A 16,115-nucleotide genomic window follows, 5' to 3' on the forward strand; every position below is an offset into this window, starting at 1 on the left:
CCTGTAAATTATTCATTCAGCTCTCTCTCAGATTTTGACTGGTGTAACGTGTCATCAGTTTTGCTATCTATTTGCTAATGGTGTCATTGTTAAAAGCTTTGGGAAGTGTGTCTTTGTTTTGAGAACTGAACGAATCGAAAGTGGGCCAACTGAATCACTTATAATGTGTTAGCGATCCAGAAAAGCTAAAATACGTTTAGATTCTTACATAACTATTCTGTGATCGGGATCTTCTCGGTATTTTACTTGTATTATTTTTTTGATATATTATTTTCTCTTGTTCTTATTTTCTCCGTTCTTCTTGTTGTGTACTTGTTAAAGTTTCATGTAGCCTAAGTATTTTGGCAAAAAAAAAAAAAAAGAAGAAAAAAAAAAAAAAAAAAAAAAAGGAAGAATTGATGACGGCACGGTTTGATCTTTGGTTAACCAATCAGCGGAAGGGAACGTCATGGCTCAGCCCGCTGAAGATGGCTGGTTGTGACATCACGGCTCATCGTGCTGAAGATGGCCGCTTTGAGGACGGGCTCTGGTAACGCCAGGATGATTTTACACTTTTTTCTCTTTTTTTTCGCAGTAGCGAAGAGCGATGAGCAAGTCCCTCTGGTCGCATGGGCGAGTGACGGGTAAAGGACTGATATTATATGAGATTAGTCATGGAGAATTGATGGCGATAGTTAGCTTCGGCAGTTTGCTAGTGAATGACACGGTCGCTGTCCAGTACTGAAAACCCTTCTGAGCAAACACGTCACATTTAATATGAGCATTTAAATTCTCTAACAAACCCCACATATTTAGTCATCTAATTCCATATTTATAAGCAAACTTAAGCGTGTTTACAGTAATGTTGACCGATGATGGCTGTCAACCTAGTAACCTGTCAAGACAGCATTTGACCGTCATAGATGTCTAGATAAGCAGTACAGTGTTAACATTTGTTTGAAGCCGATTTTTGCGTTGTTTGTAAAAGTTGTAATCATAACTCTAATTGTATGGGTTTGTCTAATGATCATGATATGTGTTTTTCTAGACCTGTCGTCTTATAATGTTTTGTGCTTGTGTAGGTTTGTCTTGTCTCCTGTGAATACTCCATCAGCAGGACACACTGTGTCTGTGGATGAGCTGGAATCATACCTGAACCAAGCGCTGAGCACTACACCTCATAATCTACTGCTCTTCCTGCAGGATAAAGTATATAGGATATACATTTACACATTACACAGATTTATATCTATTCATTTTATATTTCTAAAAATTCCTTCTGCATATATATATTAATAATCCATATTTTTGATTGAAAAAGGAGTCCTATAAAATATGGTCTCTTAATTTCATGACTGCATACATAATGCACTGTCAGTGTGTTGCCACGTGTTTATAAAGGACAAAAAAATAAGAACAACAGCCACAAAAAATATCATAATATCACCCATGATGGATATAGAATTCTGAATGCTTTAACATGAGAAACATTGTCAGAAGTAATGTTCAGTTTTAATACAGACAACAATCTGAAGTGATTGGTTCTTGCTATTGTGAAGTGTAAAACTCAAGTGACACATGAACCCAGTGCTGCTACATTAGCACTATCAACCACTGGCATAAGGCTAGTTCAGACAGTGCCGATCTTATCATCCTTCCTTGTTTCATTCAGTTAAGTGTTGATGACTTCACGATCTACGGAGGAGTATTTGGGAACAAACAGGATAGTGTCTTCCAAAATCTTGAGGTATGTTGATGTGTTTTCCATCTGTCACTGCTTTTGATATTTATTATTACTGCTTATGATTTTGACTTTAGTTAACTTACAGGAGGTTGTTTTTGTGCTATCAACTGAGATTAGCATCAGGCAATATAATTCTTCAAAAATGTGTTATGAAACTAAATACTTATGTTTTGTGAAGCCAAGATATATTCTTTAGAATACACCAGTGCTTGCCAAGGTGTATTATTTCAGATAAAAACACCATGAAAAGTGCTTGTTAGCACAAATATTAACAAGCATCTCTCAAGTTTTGTTGATATATGAAGCTCTTTTCGTGTTAACAGGCGGCTTTGCTGTCCTCCTCCTCCTTATGGTTGCCATCTGTATCATCGTCCGCCACTGCTTTGGTTTCTACACTGCTACAGAATCAGATTGATGCGGCTCCTCTCTACATGAACCCAGACACTCTTGCTCAACTCCGCCTCAATACATCTGTTGCTGCCTTGCTGGTTTTCCGCCTCCCTTACAGCGGCGGGTAAACTAATCTATTTGACACTGGTTCGAGTTCAGAATCTGATTGCAATTTTTAAACAGTATGTGAAACAATTCATTATGCAATGGGATACATTTCAAACAGTACTGTTACACTGACACATGACCTCATTAATGCAAGTAGTAAGTGCCTTCCAGTTATCATCTCCAAAAAATAGTTATTTTACATATTTAGTGTGTAAAACTTTTGCCAGTGCAGGGTAATTTCACTACAGTGGTTCATGCTATGGGAATGTTGAAATGCTTGACGAAATGTGAATAGTATGATGATATAAACAGATTTCTCATGTATTGCCACCCTCTGCAACTTATATTAATGATGGAAATGAGCACAGTTAGAGTAGCATACCATGTGGAAAATATGTGGGATGTGATGCATTTGTAAGGCAGTAGGATAACTAGATTTGCACAGTTTGTAAAAAAAAAGATGATTTATTACATCACTGATTTGAAGTTACACTTGAAATTGTAATTTCATAGTAAATGCATTAAATAATAATACTTAATAGTAACATTAATTGTAGCCAGCATGTATATGGAAATTTACCTAAAAGAAAGAGAATGACAGGTAGAGAAAGTCTTTAGAAAAGCTGCATAATAAAAAGGATGAGAGAGGCTGAGTTCAGGAAAACATGAGCTAAATATACAATGTGACAACAACACATGTTGAGACATTCAAAGTGAGCAACAACTATGTTTAAGTTGTGATAATAGGCAAACTTTAGATAAGTAAAAGTGGGTCTTTAGTTAAACCTTTTGTGCCCAAATTTTTCTTAATGGTTTCATGCAAATAGTCCTGTTAATAGTGTCCTATGTGAACATGTTCCGATTTATTTTCCCCAGGTTTTTTCTTTTCCTTTTTTCTTAAAAAAAACCTATTTGAATGTGCGGCAACTATAGTTGCCGGTGGGCTAAAATGTATTTTCAACCCTTATACATATCTGATCACATAACGAATCAAGAGCAAGTTTGTGGCTAATATTGCTCAAGGTCCATTTACCACACTATTAGAGATGAAGTACTGGTATTAATATTATGTGGTATGGAATCTTACGCACACAAGTCATCAGCATATTCCACTATGTTCAGTGGCACATCCCATTTTCAGTGGCATGTGTCAGTGGATTATGGCATGCGGCACTGAAAATTGTTTTAAAGTTATGGATGGCACTGTTAGTGCAGTATTCATAGTGAACCTTGATAAGTTTTTTTAAAATAGGCTGTTTGCATGATCAGCAACATATAATAGCACTTGTATTACTCTACATTCACTCAAAAGCAGATGTGCCACAAACTGACTACATTAATTGAAAATTATTAATAATTTATAAATATGATTTAATTTTCCAGAATTATACTTTATTATTTTTTATATTTTTTACTTATTTATTTTTGCCTGTATTTGATAGTGAGAGTGCTCTAGTCTTACGTAATTGACCTCAGCTACTAAGCACATAAAACAGAAACGCAACCGTACATTAGTATAGCTGCCGACTCCTCAGCTCATGTGTCAGTCACCATTGGAGGCGCTACGGCATACTCTGGCCCTGTCCCAAATGGCACCCTAAGCACTCACGGTCTTCCTACAAGTCCACACTTTTGTGACGTAATGCTGCTATGACTGTCGGGAAGATTTCTGCTGCGGAGCTTGCACCAGTGCAGGCTCAGCAAAAGTGTGAATCGAGAGCGCATATTGACCGCAAAGGGGGCGCTCGCGAGCACCCTTCTGAGTCTTAAAATTGAAAAATGGGACACCCTACGGTCTCATGGACTTAACAGACACATGCAGAGCTAGACTCACTGCAGAACGTTGAGAGAGAATTGTCACTTGTGCATGCTACAAGGGGAATGACAACACAAGAGGTGCCATTTTCCATTTTTCAAATATATAGTTGAAACACAATACCATTGCAACACAATGTTGGGCGCATAGCAAACAAACAACCACATGCCGAGAAGCAAGAACAAGATCTGCTGTATGTCCTCCATTGTTGTTTGCTGTGTAGCTTTCTTCTTCACATGAGAATGACGTTGATCGCTACTTTCCTGCATATACTGTTGGTGGTGGAAATGCAAACCAGATCAGGGTTTATTGTCCCGAATCGTACTGTACTGTACCGCTCTGTGAAAACAAGCCATAAAACACTGGATGTGCCACAAAACATAGCGGCATGTTTGATGGCTTTTTCCATGCCACTTAATGTTAAAATCACCTACTAATGGATGGTCAAGTTAAAAACATCGCATTATGTACAGTGTGAAATGATGCATACATGAAATGATGTTACAGTCAGACGCTTAGCAACTGACATGCGCAATGCTAGAGCTATGTAAACAGGTCGCGTACTGCGTTCATCCAATCACTGACACCGCAAATATGCAAATAAGGACATAAACCCAAGGTTTAGGAATGTACAATTTGAAACGTCAGCTTACGAATAACCCAGGATTCCATTTACCCAAGGTTTAGAATGACCCAGGATTAATTATTTCAAGTGTGAAAAGCTACAAGTGTGCTATGTCGTATTCTGTACATTTTGAAATAGTAGTTGTCATTAGAGTGGTTCATGATTACAGAAAATTTGCTTATTATGCACTGCAGAAGTATTAGAGTGGTACGATAGTATAATATGCAATTCTGAACACAGCCATTTGTAGGGTTAGCATTTCTTTACATAAAGGTTTTTTTGAAAGTGAAAACACACCTTTTGGGCCTTCTTTAAGTCTGAAAAGAAGATGGGGAAACCAAAACTCTTGATATTATTAGGACTGTAAGTTGTCTTTTTCTTGCAGGGCTGATATGATGTCTACTAAAGAGGTGCTCAATGGAAATGGTATGTGTAGTATCCAAAGTTCCAAAGTTGTTATTATTGTGTAAAAAAAAAAAATAAATAAAAAAAAAAAGGCAAGATAAAATGACAAAGATGTGTTTTCACACAAATTAATGGCATTTTGTTGTTTGTTGTAGATGAGGTAATTGGTCAGGTGCTGAGCATCATGAAAGCTCAGTCTGTGCCGTTTACTGCAGTGTTCACTGCGCTGTGGCCCTCAAGGGTAAGTAAGACCTCTCAACAACTCTGCGTTACACTTACACACCTTCAGCTAGGGTTACGTAGTATGACCAAAATCTTATATTATAATATGAGTAATTTTATCTGATAACCAAGATATACAATGCAATATTAGTGGCTTTCACACTGGGTATTTATAGGAACCTAGTTATAGGAGAATTAAATGTTCCCGTGGGGCCATTTTCCTTGTTGCATTCGCAGAGCACACAGCGCTTCCATTCTCCTTCTTCATTTGTTTTATGATCTGTTTAACAGTCCTGTCTAATATGTTATTATGTATAGAACTGTTATACAAAGAAAGTAAGAAGTATATGAAAAAGTATTAGCATTTGCCGTGTGGTTGATGCCCAAGCTAGCTGAGCAGAAATGCATAATAATGTTTGCTTGGTCCCCTCAAAGTTGCGTTGGATTTCCTCCTTAGCATAAAGGTTGAGAGTTCCATCTATCACATTTCGTCATTTACATGCACTCTCATAACGCGATTATAATGGGATTTTTTGCAATATTGCGATTAAACTTTACCTCATGTAAATGCAATACTTCGATTAAAGTAATGCGATTAAGCTCAGAATCGTAGTTAGCGTAATCGCATTAAATGATTTCAGTCGCAATAAACAGGCTCATTAATCTCATTATTACCAAAGTGCGCATGTGCCTGGACGTACACGGATACCGTGTGTTGTTCACACAATTTCATGAATGAACTCCGTGACATTATTCTGAAGTTTTCTCTTCACCAAATTGCTAAACTCAACACAACTTGCTGCGCAGTCTCTGCTCCGTATCTTCATACAGAAGGCGCAAAGAACACAATGTCAGCTTAGGCAAACCCGGCATTGCGTTGTTCATCACGGCGCCAAGTAATATCCAGTACGTCCATAAAAATGTATTTTGAATTTAAAATTTAATGCGAGTAGATTAAAACAATGGCCTGTGTTGTGTCCCGAATTTTGTCTCCCTGGCCAAATTATTACCCCTCTCGTTATCTGATTGCCCAATCCTAACACCACCCCTAATCCTAACCCCTCCCCCACACCTAATCTAAACCTACCAATACTGGGGGGTAAATAATTTGGCAGGGGTAGTAATTCAGCACAACACCGGTAACATGCACACTGTATGCATATCTGAGTGTGGTATAAAAACTTATTAGCGAATAATCAGAGTAATGAAAATTGCATGTAAACTGGAGTGAAGAGTTCTGCTCATGTCATGTAAACATCTTACTCTGATTATGAGAAATAATCACATTATTGGTGCACATGTAAACATAGTCACTGTTTTTCTACCGAATGATTTTAGCATTTAATGATATATGAATTTTAATCTATGGCCTTGCACACACTGAAAAGTTTCAGGAGTGACAACTGCATTGAAATGCAGAAGTATTTATTAAATTATCATTCCAAGTGTGTACAGAACACGACTCACTCACAAAATTACAACGATTGATGGCGTGGTAACCATAGCAACCTTATGGCCTCTTGCATGTTTGGTAACCGCTATACTGACCAAAGAAATATTACAGCGACAAAAGACTTGTTATGTTCAGCAATATTAACTAAAGCACAGTTGATGGAGGTGTCATATTTTGCTTATGCTTGTAAAGGCTGCTTAACAGAGTGCACTCTTGCAGTGTTGCTATGTCCACTTATTATAATCACATTTGGGTTTGTTGTTAAACCTGGGCTCATAAAGCGATCAAGTTTACAGAGTTATTGAAGTCAGCAGGTGCAGGTCATGATATTTTGGTCTTATTTTCAGCAAAAAGCATTTGGATTTATTTTGATTCATTGTGGGATTGTTCTTGTTCGCTGTTTTTATAGAAAGATCTGACAAAATGAATGAGTCAAGGGTCGTGCTGCTTTCCCTGTGATTTCTTGCACCGCACATAAAGAAGAGAGAAACATTTCTGATGCATGTTAAAAATACATCCTTAACAACTAGTTGCTCAGTTCGGTTTCGTACACACTATGTAGAATTTTTTCAATGCGGTTGTCACTACCTGCATTTTACCTGCACTGTTAATTCAGTTGTAGAATGTGGTTGTCATTCGCGTAAATTATTGAACTGTGTGTACAGAACAAGATTAAGCACTAAAAGGTGAATTGACAACCGAATTTAGTTGCAGTGTGTAGAACTTTAATGTGAGCACTGTAAATTGAAGGTAATATGAGGTGGCTTGTGTTTGTCTCAGGTGATTGAGGACGCGTCTCCAGCTGTCCACTCTGTCTGGTCAAGATCCCTACTGCAGTCGCGTGGTGAGGAACCTTCTGCTCCGAACCCACCATTGGAGTTTAAGGAGAAGGGCTCCACCTGCATTCTCATGTGGGCCGAGAAACTGGTGGTGAGCCAGTATCGCTCAGGAAAGTGGGAGAGGCATGACCTTACCTCCAAAACCTTTGGTAAAGGTGTGATACCCGACCTGTCTGGATCATCCTGCAATGAGTCTCACTCTCGGTAAATAGTGCCCAACTGCTTGTGGGGTGTAGCAAATTTTTAAAGACCTATGGTGAAAATCAGGTTTTTAATGTTGTTTATATGTCTATATGGTGTGTTTAATATGCTTAAAGACAAACCATGTGCAAATTCATCAGTCAACACCATTGACTGCTGAATATTTTGCTATTGAACACCACTGAGTATTTTCTCCTTAAAACTGCTCTGTACCAAAGACCGTCTCAAAAACACGCTTTGAAACCGACCCTAATTTCTACGTCACAAACTTGTAATCAATCCCATGAATGTGGGGTGGGGTTTTTCTAGCATTATTTCTAAGGATGCTGTCTGAGATAGCGAACAGGAACATGGTGTCTGTAACATTAGCAATAGCAACACATTATTAGCTGTTTGATAATGTAGTAAAGCCAAAGGCTAATCATATCAAAGACTGAACATTTCCCTTTACCAATCTTTTATATGGACCCTAACATGTTGCATACATGACAAATGACTTTCCCTGTGTCCAAAGCCATGGCCAGTTAGGCTACATGTATTCGTGTCAGATAATGTTATAATATTATTTGTGAAAAGAGTAAGCAGTAAACTGGCCCTATAGCCAAGTTATATAGTGCACTGTTTAAAGGGGACCACCATTTGTAGTGGTGTAGCAGTGCACTCAGAGTTTGAATTCACTGTTTGAATGTGGGTATGGGGGCGATTTGGTATAAAGCCAGCAGGGTTTCTCCTGGGTCAAAAATGGTCTTTGGTGGTGTCAGACGAGCATAGCCATCCACCCACAAAGTACCCTATCCATGTAAACTGAGAGCCCAGTTCTGACAACAAATCCAAAATAAATGCAAATAAACAATTTGTAATATTAACATTTCCTGTTTATTCATGAAATAAAAAATAGTAATTGTCATGATAAAATAAGGGGCACAATAAAACATGAGATCAAGCATGTGAACTTGCAACAGAACACATTTTACATTATTTTACATTTTATTTTATTTATTTATTTTTTTTAAAACTCCTCCGGAATATGTCTATGTGTCTTAAGCAGTCATTCTGTCTGGAACCACTTTTTAGCCAATTCTGCAGCTGTTACCTGAATGGGATGATTTTTTCATTTTTATTTAATTTACTTAAAGCTGCAGTCTGTAATTTTTTTTTTTTTGTTAAAAATGATCCAAAATCTATTTTTGAGCAAGTATATAACCAGCCAGTGTTCAAAACTATCTCATTACCTTAGCCCGATACACAACATCAACGGTAAGCTTGTAATAATGTTTTCTAATTCGAGTGGTACTGGTGGGTTTTCATGGGAAATTCGAGCATGCAGCCGTTCCTCTTTGCGTCATTACATCACGTCTGTTTACTAAAAGAAGGGGTCCTAGTAGGCTATATGCAATGTGGAGATTTCTGAAAATGGCGGATCATTTAAATCCTTTTCTCACAGCAGCTGCAATAATTAATATTGTTTTGATGGCGGATTGTAATCCAGAAAGGTCCAAATGAAAATCATCAGTGACACCTGGAGATTCACCCATAGTAAAAAAGCAAAAGACTTCGGACTAACGCTAATACACACTAAATACACATAGTCATGCAAAGCCGATGTTGTTAACATTAACAATTTGAGAACAAAGTACAACAATAAGATTTGACGTGATCCGAGCTAAGCGATCATTAGATTTAATCACCATTGGCAGCGCGATTTATTGTAATGCTAATAATATTTATTGTAATTGGCATACATGTTACTTATTTGTTCAGATGACATTTTCCAGTGAAAATTCTTATTTTGGTCATACTTCCAAGACGTAGAATCCGAAGTACAATATCCAGTGGTGACTGACAGCAAACATTAGTTTCATCCGTGCTGAGGAGTCGTGCCGACGCACAACACACTTAAAGATTATAATTCTGCAAATAACTGCAATTGCAGGTTTCAAACAAAGATGGCGACAAAGAGGCAAAACTCACAGACTGCAGCTTTAAATTAGGACTCCTTTATATAATTATTTGTAACATTTTTATATTTTATTTTATATTTATCTCGTTTTATGTAAATATATATGAATGATAAATTAATAAATAACATTATTTATAATCTTAATAACATTCTCATAATAGGTAATAAAATATACATAATATTATTACCTAATAATAGTAATATTACGTAATAATTATCTAAATAATATTATTTTGATAATAATTAATGATCAGTTTAATATGTTTTAAATTATAATAATTATCTGTCTACTCTGATAATGTATTGAATGTTATATTAATACATTTTAATATATTATCCAAATTAAAAACAATAGGTCTATGCATACCCTTTAGCAGCACAGTCCAAGGTTAGCAAAAGAAATTGCTTTTCGGAAAACTGTGCAGTTCACCTTATGTTCATCATTAGTTGTTAGACAGACTCATTGAAAACTTTTTTTTCCCCATTCAGGTATATATTTGAAGAGCCTCTTGCTTTTAATGGGCAGACTTCAGCTCGACATGCTTATGAAAAATGTGCGGGTTTGCGGTGCTTGATTTCAAGACTCCATCGCTATAGAAGCAAAGATGATAAAATGCAATAGCGCAACCATAAACTTGTCAGCCAAAATTATTTAAGCTTTAAAGGTGCCCTAGCACTTTTTTTTAAAAAGATATAATATAAGTCTAAGGTGTCCCCTGAATGTGTCTGTGAAGTTTCAGCTCAAAATACCCCATAGATTTTTTTTATTCATTTTTTTAACTGCCTATTTTGGGGCATAATTAGAAATGAGCCTATTCAGGGTGTGTGGCCCTTTAAATCCCGTGCTCCACGCCCCAAGAGCTCGCGCTTGCCTTAAACAACATAAAAAAAGTTAAAACAGCTAATATAACCCTCAAAATGGATCTTTACAAAGTGTTCGTCGTGCAGCATGTCTAATCGCATAAGTACAGTGTTTATTTTGATGTTTACATTGATTCTGAATGAGTTTGAGGCTATGCTCCGTGGCTAACGGCTAATGCTACACTGTTGGAGAGATTTATAAAGAATGAAGACAGTAAATATACACAGACTGCAAGTGTTTAAAAATGAAAATAGTGACGCTATTGTCACCGTGAATACATTAAGAAACAATGGTAACTTTAACCACATTTAACAGTAGGCCTACATTAGCAACATGCTAACGAAACATTTAGAAAGACAGTTTACAAATATCACTAAAATATCATGATATCATGGATCATGTCAGTTATTATTGCTCAATCTGCCATTTTTTGCTGTTGTCCTTGCTTGCTTACCTAGTCTGTTGATGCATCTGTGCACATCCAGACGTTCTGCCCTTGTCTAATGCCTTTCATCCAGACGTATACTGGCTGCGCTTGTGTAATGCCTCAGTCATGGGCTGGCATATGCAAATATTGGGGGCGTTCACGCCGACTGTTACGTAACAGTCGTGTTATGTTGAGATTCGCCTGTTCTTCGGAGGTCTTTTAAACAAATGAGATTCAAGAAGGAGGAAACAATGGAGTTTGAGACTCTCTGTATGTCTTTTCCATGTACTGAACTCTTGTTATGTAACTATGCCAAGGTAAATTCAATTTTTGAATCTAGGGCACCTTTAAATCACGTGTCTAGAGCCCTGGAAGATACACCAGTCAGAGCGTTTGGTGGCACTACAATCTTTACATATGTTAAATACAATCACATAGATTTCTCTAAATAACATATGTTCCCTTTCAGTCGGTCACGTTCGACGTACGTCAGTAGTGACCGACGAATTGGGATATCGCTTAGAGAGCCCTATCATCTTCGTGTAAACTAAAACAAGCCAATGGAATTGGCGTGCGATATTTGCATAATGCGCACCGCCCCCGACAGGTGTATATAAATAGGAAGCAGATGCAATCGCACTCTGTCTTTCGCTTCGGAGCCATTCACTGGTGTCCTGTTTTAGAAGACTCCTTTCTTCGTTTGTTTTATTCTAAAACATTGCCTCAGAAGAGGATTTACAGCGAGCTTTCAGTGCTGGTGAAAGGGCACGTTCAGCGAGGTCGCGAGTCTCCGAGGAGCTGAGCTATAAGCTCGAAAACTGCTGTTTTCACAGCAACACAAAGAGTGTGTGCGTGTGTAGCGATTTGGGCCGGTTCCTCGGTGTGTCAGGGAGTGGTGTACCTGACACATCGCGTCGCTCCCTGGGTGCTTCAGCACGAGTGAGTTGACTTCCCCTTCTAAAAGAGCTTTACAGACGAACCCTGACAGTATGTCATTTCGTCTGTGCGTTAATGGGTGCGGTCGTTCCCTGGTCCCTGCTGATGGGCACAATCGTTGCATCTCGTGTTTGGGCATTCTGCACGCTGAAGCAGCTTTTGTGGATGGTTCATGTTCCCATTGCGGGAACATGACTATCGCGATGCTGAGGTCGAGACTCTCCTTCCTGAAGTCTCAGGAAGCGGGGGTCCCCTCTCCTATGCTGCGTACGACCGTTTTTTCCGGCCCCGGGAACCGGAATGACGGTACGGCGCTGTATAGGAAGGGTGACCGGAGGATTACGGTCAGGGCTTCCCCGCCGAGCGGAAACGCTCCTCGGGCCCCTGCCGCCTCATCAGCACCGCAACCCATCGTGCCACCGTTGGTTTCCGCTGGGCCCTCTACGGACTGTCCAGCCGTTACCTTTGGTGTGCTGGCGGCGGATCGGATGTCGATCGCTGCATCGGAAGGTGAGCCTGAGTCCTCGGGGGAGGATTCGGACGCGCTGCCGCCCGGGACGGTAGCGTTGCCCGAGTCGGATCCCGAGCTCACGGCTGTGCTCTCCCGGGCCGCCTTGTGCGTCGGGCTTGAGTGGAACCCTCCACCCTGTCCCGGCCCATCTCGGTTGGACGATTGGTACTTGGCGGGGGTCGCGCTGGTCAAATCCAGCGTCCCGCCCCAATGCCTTTCTTCCCGGAAGTACACGATGAGGTGACCAGGTCTTGGCAAGCTCCGCATGGGGCTCGTACAGGGCCTGGTCACTCGTCTGCCTTCACCTCCCTGGACGGCGGGCTAGCCAGGGGGTACGCGAAGATCCCGCCAGTCGAGCGGTCTGTTGCGACGCAGTTGTGTCCAACGGCCGCTGGCTGGCGTGGTGAGCCGCGTCTCCCGTCCCAGGCCTGTGAACTCTCAGCCGGTCTGACTGAGAAAGCTTACAGTGCCTGTGGGCAGGCTGCCTCTGCCCTGCACGCGATGGCCCTTTTGCAGGTCTATCAGGCAAAAGCGCTGTCGCAGATGCCCCAGGAAGGTCCTGACCAACAGCTGCTTGGGGAGCTGCGCGCTGCCACTGACCTTGCCCTCCGGGCAACGAAGGTGACAGCGCGTTCTGTTGGCCAGGCGATGTCTACTTTGGTAGCCCAGCAACGCCACCTCTGGCTGACCTTGGCAGACATGAGGGAGACCGACAAACATCGGTTCCTGGATTCCCCCGTGTCTCCGGTCGGCCTTTTCGGCGACGCGGCGGAGAACTGTGCCCAACAGTCCTCCGCTGCACAGAAGCAGGCTGAGGCTATCAGACATGTCATGCCACGGCGGTCCGCTGCTGCCTCCACCCAGCCGCCCGTGGCTCAGCCTCAGCCCGCTCGTCGCCGAGGGCGCCCGCCTGCGTCTTCCTCCGCCCCTGCTAAGTTGGCAAAGCAGCAGCCTACACCAGCCAAACAGCAGGGTGCCGGGCGTGGACGTGGTGCCCAGCCCGTCTCTGCCAGCCAGGTGGCAAGCGGTCGGGGAAAACTCGGCCCTGAGACGGGCGACCTGGAGCGGAAGGTTCCTGCCCTTTGGGAGAGTATTCCATCTGCTCTCCCACCCCCGGAGGAGGGCCGGGGGGGATTTTGTGGCGGCTGTCCATCTACCGCCGCTGGCTCTCCGGAGTCCAGCGGTACCCACTTTGCCACAAAAAGAGCAGTTTCCTCAAACTCCAGGTCGCAACAGGGGGTGTCTGCCAGTGTGCCAGGCTCCGCCTCGCTGCTGTCAGCTCCCTCCCCATTCGCCAGCAGGTGGCAGTGTGTTGGTGCAGACCGCGTCCCGTGCGCCGTCTCCCATGCACACTGCTGCCTCGCAGAGTCCGACCCCACTCCGGGCCGCCCTCAAGCCGTCCGAGTCGGGTCCCTCTCTGCCTTGCTGCCCCACCCCCGGTGCGTCTGTGGTGCCTTTGGTCCCGCTGGCTCAGTGTCTGGAAGCGTGGAGCACGCTCCCCAGCCTGTCCAGTTGGCTCATTCGTACTATCAGACTCGGCTATGCGATTCAGTTCGCCCGGCGTCCCCCGGTCTTCAGGGCTGTCCACTTCACTCCGGTGTCGTTGGACACTGCTCCTGTTCTCCGGGTGGAGATTGCTGTCCTCCTGGCGAAGGGTACAATCAAGCCGGTCCCTCCAGCCGATATGAAGTCGGGGTTTTACAGCCCCTACTTCATTGTACCGTAAAAGGGCGGTGGGCTACGGCCAATCCTGGACCGTCCCCAGGGTTGGTTTGCAGCAATAGACCTGAAGGACGCATACTTTCATGTCTCGATTCTGCCTCGACGCAGACCCTTCCTAGGTCGGTCTGCGTTCGAGGGTCGGGCATGTCAGTACAAAGTCCTACCCGACATGGTTGTAGCTCCCAACCGGTTGGGTCTTCAGGTCAACTGGGACAAGAGCAAACTCGCCCCCGGGTAGAGGATCTCTTGTTTCGGTCTCGAGCTAGACTCGGTCGCACGGACTGCGCGTCTCACCGAGGTGCGCGTCCAGTCGGTGTTGAACTGCCTGAGCTCGCTCAAGTGCAGGACAGCGGCTCCACTGAAAGATTTTCAGAGGCTCCTGGGGCATATGGCATCTGCAGCCGCGGTAACGCCGCTCGGATTGCTTCATATGAGACCGCTTCAACACTGGCTCCGCGGCCGGGTCCCGAGATGGGCGTGGCAGTGCGGCACGCTCCGTGTCCCCGTGACACCGAGCTGCCGTCGCACCCTTGTCCGGTGGTTGGACCCTTCGTTCCTGTGGGCCGGAGTACCCCTCGAACGAGTGTCCAGGCACGCTGTGGTCTCCACAGATGTCTCTGCCACGGGATGGGGGGCCACGTACAACGGGCATGCAGTGACAGGTCTTTGGACGGGGCCTCAGCTGCATTGGCATACCAATTGCCTCGAGTTGCTAGCGGTCCGTCTTGCGCTGGCCCGCTTCAAGGAGCTGTTGTCAGGCAAGCACGTTCTAGTCCGCTCACTAAGCATTGCGGCCGTTGCGTACACCTACCGTCAAGGTGGTCTACGCTTCCGTCGCATGTTGCAACTCGCCCGCCATCTCTTGTTGTGGAGTCAGAAGGATCTGAGGTCCCTTCGGGCCACTCGTGTCTCAGGTGTGCTCAACCGTGCAGCCGACGAGCTGTCACGGCAGCATCTACTTGCGGGCGAGTGGCGGCTCCACCCCCAGGCGGTCCAGCTGATTTGGCAGCGGTTCGGCGAGGCCCAGGTAGTCCTGCTTGCCTCCCCGGAAACTGCCCTCCGCCAGTGGTTTTATTCCCTGTCCGGCGGCACGCTCGGCACGGATTCCCTGGCACACAGCTGGCCCCCGGGTCTGCGCAAACATGCGCTTCCCCCAGTGAGCCTTCTCGCTCTATTCATGTGCAAGGTCAGGGAGGACGGGGAGCAGGTTCTGTTAGTGGCTCCGTACTGGCCCACTCGGACCTGATTCTCAGACCTCATTCTCCTCGTGACAGCACCTCCCTGGCCGATTCCTCTGAGGAAGGACACCCTGACTCAGAGACGGGGCACCCTGTGGCACCCGCCTCCCGATCTGTGGAACCTCCACGTGTGGTCCCTGGACGGGATGCGGAGGTTCTGAGTGATCTCCCGCAAGCGGTCGTAGACACCATCACTTCCGCTAGAGCTAGGAATCTCTACGCGCTGAAGTGGAACCTGTTCGTCGAATGGTGCGCCTCTCGCCGAGAGGACCCCCGGTCATGTTCGGTCGGATCCGTGCTTTCCTTTCTGCAAGATGGGTTGGAGCGAAGGCTGTCTCCCTCCACCCTCAAGGTGTATGTTGCCGCCATTGCCGCACATCACCATGCAGTTGAGGGTAAGTCCCTGGGGAAACACGATCTGATCGTCAGATTCCTGAGGGGGCCAGGAGACTGAATCCTCCTCGCCCTTCCTCCGTACCCTCTTGGGATTTGACCCTGGTTCTCACAGCTCTCCGGGGTCATCCCTTCGAACCTTTGCAATCAGTCGACCTGAAACTAATGTCTCTTAAGACGGTTCTTCTGGTTGCATTGGCTTCCCTGAAGAGGGTAGGGGATCTGCATGCATTTTCGGTCGACGAAACGTGCCTAGAATTCGGGCCCGGTGCTTCTCATGTCAT

At 43.8% G+C, this 16,115-nt stretch overlaps 1 protein-coding gene across 1 annotated transcript in view; it reads left to right on the plus strand.

The window, feature by feature from the left end:
- The first annotated feature begins 500 nt into the window (after positions 1 to 500).
- Positions 501 to 16,115, plus strand: part of atp6ap1a (ATPase H+ transporting accessory protein 1a) — a 29,617-nt gene continuing 14,002 nt past the window's right edge. The window contains exons 1-7 of the mRNA XM_067370592.1: positions 501 to 623; positions 1,062 to 1,188; positions 1,652 to 1,726; positions 2,047 to 2,237; positions 5,048 to 5,088; positions 5,223 to 5,308; positions 7,523 to 7,785. Coding sequence (XP_067226693.1) covers positions 505 to 623; positions 1,062 to 1,188; positions 1,652 to 1,726; positions 2,047 to 2,237; positions 5,048 to 5,088; positions 5,223 to 5,308; positions 7,523 to 7,785 — 902 coding nt within the window. The 5' untranslated portion in view covers positions 501 to 504. The remainder of the gene's footprint in view (positions 624 to 1,061; positions 1,189 to 1,651; positions 1,727 to 2,046; positions 2,238 to 5,047; positions 5,089 to 5,222; positions 5,309 to 7,522; positions 7,786 to 16,115) is intronic.

This window comes from Chanodichthys erythropterus, chromosome 20 (assembly GCF_024489055.1).
Source record: "Chanodichthys erythropterus isolate Z2021 chromosome 20, ASM2448905v1, whole genome shotgun sequence".
Classification (NCBI taxonomy): domain Eukaryota; kingdom Metazoa; phylum Chordata; class Actinopteri; order Cypriniformes; family Xenocyprididae; genus Chanodichthys; species Chanodichthys erythropterus.